The sequence below is a fragment of the Meleagris gallopavo genome, chromosome 2 (genome assembly GCF_000146605.3).
Source record: "Meleagris gallopavo isolate NT-WF06-2002-E0010 breed Aviagen turkey brand Nicholas breeding stock chromosome 2, Turkey_5.1, whole genome shotgun sequence".
NCBI classification, from domain to species: Eukaryota; Metazoa; Chordata; class Aves; order Galliformes; family Phasianidae; genus Meleagris; species Meleagris gallopavo.
This window is the reverse complement of record NC_015012.2, coordinates 107,371,355-107,379,835: the sequence shown is the minus strand read 5'-3', so window position 1 is coordinate 107,379,835 and position 8,481 is coordinate 107,371,355. Positions and strand designations below refer to the sequence as shown.

Below are 8,481 nucleotides of genomic sequence, written 5' to 3'. Positions count from 1 at the left end.
CGCGCGCAGAGCCGTGAGGGCGCGAGGGGGTGGGAGCGCGGTGCGTGCGCATGCGCACTGCGCTGTGGAGGAGGTTCGGCGCCCTGCGCATGCGCCGCAGCCTCCTGAGGAGAGGCGCCTGAGGAGGCGGGTTGATCATTGCCCCGTCAGCTATTTATCCTATTTATGTGTCTTCAGTGCTGACTGCTGGCTCCTTAGGCTCAAACGCGCCCCTGTAGCACCCTAGCTTCCTTGGGAATCACAGCTCGAGATTGGGCGGTATTGAGATCAAACTCCTGCTTGTTGCGGTATGCGATTGCCCATCGCATCACACAGTTGTGTTTGCAGCAAAATAATAAACACTTTGATTCATCGTGTGATTTTGGACAGGCTCTGCTTTCTGTTAAAACGCTGCAACCACGAGAATACAGCCATTTCAGCTGTTCCCCCCTAAAACAAACGCACACACAAAACAAAGCAGACTATGTTTTTATTTTAAAAATGAGCACACTTTCGCCTCCAAACGTCTCTGAGGTGGAAGATACAGAATCATTTCTGCCCCAAGAATTACCTCAAATGTTACTTATTAGCAGCAACCATCTGCAATAATGATGTTTGACAATCTTAAGTTTCACCTGCAAATATCTTCTTGCTCCACCTGCAACTAAACAAAACTGCTCTGTACAAACTCTAAAAATTTGGATCCTTCATGTATGTACAACATACTTATAAAATGTTATTTTCTCCCAGATTTAGCTTTGCTAGCCTTACACATATGTGGGCTTCCAATTCCTGCTTCTTCTTCACATGTGTTCTTGCGATGCTTTCTTCACCTGACCAGAACCAAGGTAAAAAAAAACCTCCAAATCTGCACAACAGTGTTCCTGCTTCCCAGGAACGCCTCCATTTATCCCTAATAGGATATTGTTTCTCACAACTGTGTCAGCTGGTTGGCTCAGTCATTTTAAGATCTTCATTGTTCTCTCATTTCCAAAGAGTGCTCTCCAGCTTATAGTCAGAACATCAATCCATGCGATTCCATCCAACTCTGAAAAATTGTTTTCCTGCACTACCAGAAAGTTACTGCAAAATATTATCTGTGCTTATAAAGAAAATCTTAAGTTTGAGAACAATAATAAAAGCAATGGCAATTTCATGTTTAAATTCTCTAAATTAAGCTATAGGCTTATTCTGCTGTTTCATGGGATGAACTGTAACGTTAGGAAAAATGACCACCACTCCTTTGCAGCTTTCTTTTCTCACACAAGAGGGTAATAGTGCTTTCATAAATACCACTGAACATACGTTCGCTGCTGTCCAGTTTCAAGCACAACATCACTGTAAAACATGCAAATATTTGAAGTTTGAATCTTTATCATGCGATACAACTGTGGTTTGCCACAAGTGATCCCTTAGATGTATTCTAGATGCACAGCAAACCTTTTTAACAATCTAAGTTTTACTGTTAAAAGACTGGACCAGACAATCTTACAGGTCTTATCCAACCTTAAGGATTCTATGATAGCTTTTTCAATTTAAATTGTCAGCAAATACTTATATCAGCAGAAAGGATCTTCAAACAGAATGACAGTGTATTTTAAGAAACAGAGAGTACAGTAATTACTAGCCTGAGAAAAGACAAGGCGTTTCATACTAGAGTAACATTAGACATCTCCACGAAGTTTGTGAAGATTAACTTAAGGATTTTCAGTATCATAAAATATTTCATTATGGGAAACACTACTATTCCTGTGAAACTACTCAAAGAATTATCAGGAGCAACTACAGACACAATGAACTACCTAAAAAACATTTTACATTTATACATATACAGAAAATACTTTTGCAGCACACTTAACCAGTGATGACATTACTATTTTGTGAGACACAAACTTGTTCTCTTGTTAATTATTACAGGAGAACCTGACAGCAAGGAACACAACTTAGAGCAGATGGGTGTAAGCTTCAAATCATACTAACAATTCTTGACTGAAAAATGATTACTATACAATGCAGTGTGAACTTTTATCCCTCCTTTTAAACATTCCTGCAGTTAGACTTGTTTTTAAACATGAAAGTAAGTGGCATATAACCGTTTATGCTGATGAACATAGGCCAATTCATGATTCTGACCTTACAGAATAGCTTTTCAGCTACGCAGGTATGAAGAGGTGCTTCCAATGTCTTGAGCTCAGCTTTCACTAGAAATAAGTTCACAGCAAAACTGGAGCAAAGCAGAATTCTGAATTTCACTCTTGACCACAACACTGGCTTTGTCCACAAACAGCCACATTTCTAAGTACAGCAAGGAAATGTACAGAAATAAATAAATCTGGGACATGCAAAGCTCTCTAGAACTGAGCATTAGCTTGCAAATCCCAAGCTTACACTCTAAAATTATATTGCTACTTATGATTTTCTAAAAGCTTCTTAGTGGACATCACATTACACTTGCTGCACTTTTGTTCTTTTTCTTTTTATGCGTTTTTACATGCTTTTGGAAAGCACATTTATCTACTGCAGAAAAATCACACTTTCTGCAGTGAAACTTTACATGAGTCAGCAAGTGCCGCTTCAGGTGGCTGGACGTGCGGAAAGCAACACCACACTGCCCACACTTGAATGGCTTCTCCCCTGTGTGAATCCTCAGGTGCTGCTTGAAGTTTCCATTGTGAACTGTGATATAGCCACACTCTTCACACGTGTATGTTTTGACAGGCAGTGGCTTTTGTTCACAGAGAGAGCCAGTAGATGAGCTTTCGTTCGCGGCATGTGAAGCCAGATGCTGTTTTAAGGACAGCCATTTGTTTGTTGAATAGTCACACTTCCTGCACTTGAGATGCTCCGTATTGCAATGCAGGACTTGGTGCCGTTTCAAGTGACTGGAGGTACGAAACTCCTTTTGGCAAACACTGCAGCTGTAAGGTCTCTCACCTGTGTGAGTCCTTATGTGTAGTTTGAGGTTGCTTAAAATGTAAGTAGAGTACTCACACTCTGCACACTGATAGAATCGTGGCTCACTCTGTGCTAGCAAATCATCTTTGTCCCTCTTGGTATCTGTCTGTTCTCCATACATTTCTGAAGCAAACATTGAACAGACTCCACTGAAACTCTGTGAGGAGCCAAAATCCCTTTCTGGACACGTGCCTACCTGCATTTCACGATGCAACCCAAGATTCTCCAGATGGCTATCTGCATAGAAGTAATGGCTGAATTCATATTGATCATTTACATGAAGCAGCTTGTGTCTCTGCAAACGGTTTGAAGTTTTAAAAGTCTTATTGCATTCCTGACACACAAACTGTCCTTTATCAGTATGTATCTTAAGGTGCTGCTTAAAGTTGCTATGAATAGCAGTAGCATAATCACAGTGTTTACACTTGTACAGTTTGAACACAGACAAACTGGAAGGCCACATATCCTTGGACTTATAATATGCAGCACTGCTTTTAGTGCCTTCAGTTTGCAAATGAGAAGTCTCAGGACTGAAGAGAGAGTCTTCTTTGTAAACTACAGTGTTCACTTTGTATGAATCCTGAACTTCTGATCTACTCCCAAAAATAGGTGAAATATTCCTTAAGTGGCTGTTTTTGGTAAATGCCCTTCCGGGGCACATTTTCTTACTGTCCTGCACATCACCTGCCTGCACAAAGTCCATTTCAGAAGCTAGACACACTCCCCCAGTGAGACTATCATCTTCATTAGAAAGAGGTACAGGAACACAGCCCTTGGAATCACTTTCAATTTTGCATCCTTTGCTTTTAAGATATTCATTGCTCTGATTCATATAACCATTAGCACTCACCTTGAGCTGTTCATGGCATTTCTTATGAAAATTGAGATGACCTCTAGTATAAAAAAGTACGTTACATTCATCACACGTGTAATTCTTTGAAGGTCTCCGAGTTCTCTTTCTTCCACTTCCAAAGTTGACTTGGCATGTTTCTTCACTCACATGTAATCTTTTGTGTCTCTTTAACCCACGGATGCTTGTAAATGCTGATTGGCAGAACTCACAAGAATATGGTTTCGGCCTCGTGTGCATGTAGCTATGCCTAACCATGCTGGCAAAATACAGTGAAAAAAAGGTGCAGAACCTGCACTTGTATAGCTTATACCCAGCATGCCAGTACATGTGATTTAACATGTAAGATAAGGTAGGGCAAGAGTAATCACACTGAGGACACTGGTAAGGTGGTCTCTCTTTATGTGCCTTCATGTGATGAATAAAAATCCTAGGATTTGATGAATCAAAAAAGCAAAGTTTGCAGGAAAAATAACTGGAACGCCCAGAGATGTAAAATCTCTTTCAATTTTGATGAAGTATTTCTCATATTTACTTTCTTTTTCTTTCTTTCCGACTTTCTTTCTTCAGTTCTTTGCCTAACTCTTCTGGCACTCATTTTATTTTTCCTTTCCTTTTGCAACTTATTCATCTTATGAAGCTTAAGGTGGTTCTTCAGGTTGACAGAAAAGAAGAAGGTTTTTTTGCAAAAGCTGCATTTATGTATTTTTTTATTTTTATGAGCCGAATAAATGTGTCTCTTCAGAAGCGCAGAGCTTTTATATGCAGAACTACAAAATTTGCAATTTAAATTGATTTTATCATGCTTATTTGTAGAACGAGATGCTTTAGGAAGAGGTTTGATGCTCATGCTATTACTTAGCCATGCTAAATCTTCTTGCTGGCCTTGAATTTCATTTGGGCTTTCACGAGGAGAAATGATACGTTGCTGCCGACATCTTTTCTTAAAAACAGGTGTTAATGACTTAAAAATATGCTCTTCAGGAGTAGCTGATACTGCAGAAATAGAAGCGTTTATCTCCAGTTTCCCTACATCTTGCAATTCTTCTGAAGTAGAACATCTATGAATAAACTGATCGAAATCCAGTTCCGGTTCTTCTTTCAAACCATGCTGCAAAACATAACTCATAGTTTCATCTTCAGATTTGCTTCCCTTATTTGTTTCGCTGTTAGCTTCATTATTTCCGCTCTTCAAAGAATCAGCATCTACGGAGATAAAAGAAGATTTTTTTTTTTTTTTTGCATGACATTTCCTAGAACAACCAAAATTCATAATTAATTGGTAGTAATAATGTAAAATAGCCTAATACACTCTTCCTTGCTCTTTATTCCCCTAAGAAAATGTTGTCTAACCTCCACTTCTTTTCTAACATCTCTCTCCACACTTCTCCTTCAATAACATTTACTGTTGTTTCAAGAAAAGTCCTACAATGAGCCTCCGTCTTTTCACTGTGCTTTTTCACTCAAAGCTCTGAATTTAACAGAACAACACCATGTTTTCACGGAACAGGTTTACGCCAGAATTCCTGTCAAAGCATTGAAGTGTGCTACAGAGCCACTCTTAAGGAGACATTCTGCTATCTGCTTTGTCTAAAGGGTAAGTACTCTTCCCTGTGCAAAAAAAAAAAAACAAAAAAAAACAAAAAAAACACACCCATCTGTTCCCCAAGTTTTTGTTTTCAAATCTTCTCCCCTCTTTCAAAAACTGCAGAAAAACGAAGTGGTACCAATTCCTTTTGGTTTCAATGATTACCATATCAGTCTGGTAAGCATTATGCATACTCCAAAAAATATTTGCTTGAATGCCTGGAGGCATTCAAGACCAGGCTGGATGTGGCTCTAGGCAGCCTGGGCTGCTGGTTGGTGACCCTACACATAGCAGGGGGTTGGAATTAGATGAGTGTTGTGCTCCTTTTCAACCCGGGCCATTCTGTGATTCAGCTGCACACGAATTAAATCTATGTTGGAATGCTTAATCTATCATAAACTATTTTGCATTCTTCCTACACATTTTCCTACCTATTTCAAACTTGAAATTTACTTCAACTCTTGGACAACTCTTATTAACAAGTTACCTTCCACTTCAAGGGCTGTCCTCATCTCCTCGTGTACTTGTGGTTGCTTCTCTTGGCTTTCATCAGCAAGTTCTTCATCTCTGCATGCTTCTGGCAACACCAGCTGTCCACAGGTGTCAGTGGTCTCATCTTTACCCTCACTGTCAGCAGCAGAGAGGAGAGGAATCTTTGGAACGGCATCATTATCACTACACGCTTTCCTGCCATTCTCCTCACTCATCTCTGCCAGCTCTGTTTGACATGGCGACGTCAGCAAAGCAGCGCTGTGACTCTGTGCATCCTTGCTTATCCCACAGCTTATAGATAACTCTGAATTGTTATACGTGCTCTCAGGGATCCATTCTTCAAAGCACTCCACACTGCCGTTCTGGTTTATGGTCCCATTGTGTTCCTCCCAAATATTTAAACCTTTGCTACCACCTGATGACCTCACGCAGCCTTCAGACACGCAGCAGCTCCCAGCAGCCTCCTGCTGCTCCTCCCTCAGCTCTGGAAGCATCGCCAACCGCTCCTGAGCCTGGAGGAACTCCTCATCGCTCAGCACAAACACAGTGACCGGGAGAAGGATTTCGAAGAGCTCCGACTCTGAAGGCAGAAAAGAACGCCGCGTTAACGTTACTCCCCAAACACTCTTAGTAACCCAATCCCTTGAAACGAAAGAAGACGTAACGCAGCCCCCAAGCACGGCCGCCCCTTCCCCCCAACCCGCAACGGCGCCCACAGAACGGCCGCCGCAGCGCGACTCGAGCCCTGCCGGCTCCTCAGCGGAGCACCTACCGTTAACCTTCTCCTCCAGCTTCGCCTGCTCCACCGACACCGCCATCCTCGGCCCGAACGCGACTAACCCCGCAACGTCAGCCAGAAACCTCCTCCGCACCGCCAGCGCGCCTGCGCGCTGGAACAACTTTCGGGGTGAAAGGTCACGGCTGCCGCCTTCTGATTGGACGGAGCGGGGGGAGTTGGGATCCCGACGTTGCGCTGCGCCCCTGTGAGGCGCTGAGCCCGGCTGGGTGTTCGCCCAACCACAGGGCGGCGGTTGGAGCCCCGTGTTCAGGCGTCGCGGCCATCTTTTTGTTTTCATCAATAAGCCTACCCGTCCCGCGAGACTGGGTCTAAAAGCTTCTTAATAATAATAATAATATAGTAACAATAAGCATACTAGTCCCTGGAAGGGTGTAAAAGCTTTGTAAAATCTCATCTCGTCCTTAGCAAGGCATCGAGCAGGGATTTAGCGATGGGATGAGGGGGATGGTTTTGAATTGGAGAGGGGCAGGTTGAGACTTGTTCTGTGCTGTGAGATGCTGCAGCAGCATGCCCTGTGAGGCTGCGGATGCCCCATGCCTCAAGGCATTCAAGGCCAGGCTGGATGGGGCTGTGAGCAACCTGGTCTAGAGGGAGGTGTCCCAGCCTATAGCAGGGGATTGGAACTGGGTCATCTTCAAGGTCCTTTCCAACACAAACCACTCTTATTCTATGATTGAAGTTAGCTGCGTCCCAGCCCAAACCAGTGCAGGTGTTGGCAGCTGTTGCACAGAGTGACAGGAGATTTTCTTCCTGCTTTGTTTGTCTGTTGGGAGAAAAAGCAGCAAGGGGAAGTAAATTGAGCTAAAAAGTAGATTAGTGATGCCACTAGGATGACCAGAGGGCTGGAGCGCCTCTCCTATGAGGAAAGGTGAGGGAACTGGGCTTGTTTGGCTTGGAGAAGAGAAGGCTGCGGGGAGACCTCATAGTGGCCTTCCAATATTTGAAGGGAGTGTATAAGTAGGAAGGGGTACAACTGTTTATGAGAGTGGAAAGAGATAGGACAAGGGGGACTGGTTTTAAACTGAGACAGGGGAGATTTAGATTGGATATGAGGAGGAAGTTTTTCCCCCAGAGGGTGGTGAGGCACTGGAACAGGTTGCCCAAGGAGGCTGTGGATGCCCCATCCCTGCAGGCATTCAAGGCCAGGCTGGATGTGGCTCTGGGCAGCCTGGGCTGCTGGTTGGCGACCTGCACACAGCAGGGAGTTGGGACTGGATGAGCATTTTCAACCCAGGCCATTCTTTGATTCTATGATTCTATATTTGCTCTGAAGAGATTGCTGTCAGTTGTTCTGATGAGCCTTCAGGCACTGCCAATCAACTCTCAGTCCCTTATAATAAGGTAATTAAGTAACAAATTTCTTATGTAAGGAGAGAAGAGTGTAACACGAAGGTTCCTCATGCCAAAACCATCTGAACATCCACGAGAGGGCTCTATGGCCCTCTCTGTGGGGCCATATGCTCTGTGGCTGTGCTCATGCTCAGATAAACGCTCTCTGCAGTGAGAGAATCAGAAATACATGAGAGCTTGCAAACAGCCCTGTCCCTGTTCAGCTAGTTCAGAGCATCGCTTGTGGAAAAGAAGGCAGATAAGATCTGGTTTTTAGATAGAAATGTAGGAAGCATACTTCACATCAGTTGTAATGATCACTGCAAGTAATATCCCACACATTTGTTGTTCCCTTACAAAGGTTTCTTTCAAAATATACAAAACCCAGATTTGAAAGAGAGAAATGCAGGAAATCCATTGTAACCACTCTGTCTTTTTGATGCTTGGATCTAATCATTTGTACCTGTTGAATAGTGAGAAACCATTGAG

The 8,481-nt window shown here is 43.1% G+C and overlaps 1 protein-coding gene across 1 annotated transcript; it reads right to left on the bottom strand.

The window, feature by feature from the left end:
* Positions 1-452: 452 nt before the first annotated feature.
* Positions 453-6,768, bottom strand: LOC104910044 (zinc finger protein 91-like). Its single transcript, XM_010708158.3, has 3 exons — positions 6,637-6,768; positions 5,860-6,444; positions 453-4,990 (listed from the first exon to the last, which is right to left on the bottom strand). The coding sequence occupies exon 3, from the start codon at positions 4,196-4,198 to the stop codon at positions 2,420-2,422; it is 1,779 nt and encodes a 592-aa protein (XP_010706460.1). The 5' UTR covers positions 4,199-4,990; positions 5,860-6,444; positions 6,637-6,768; the 3' UTR covers positions 453-2,419.
* Positions 6,769-8,481: the final 1,713 nt, after the last annotated feature.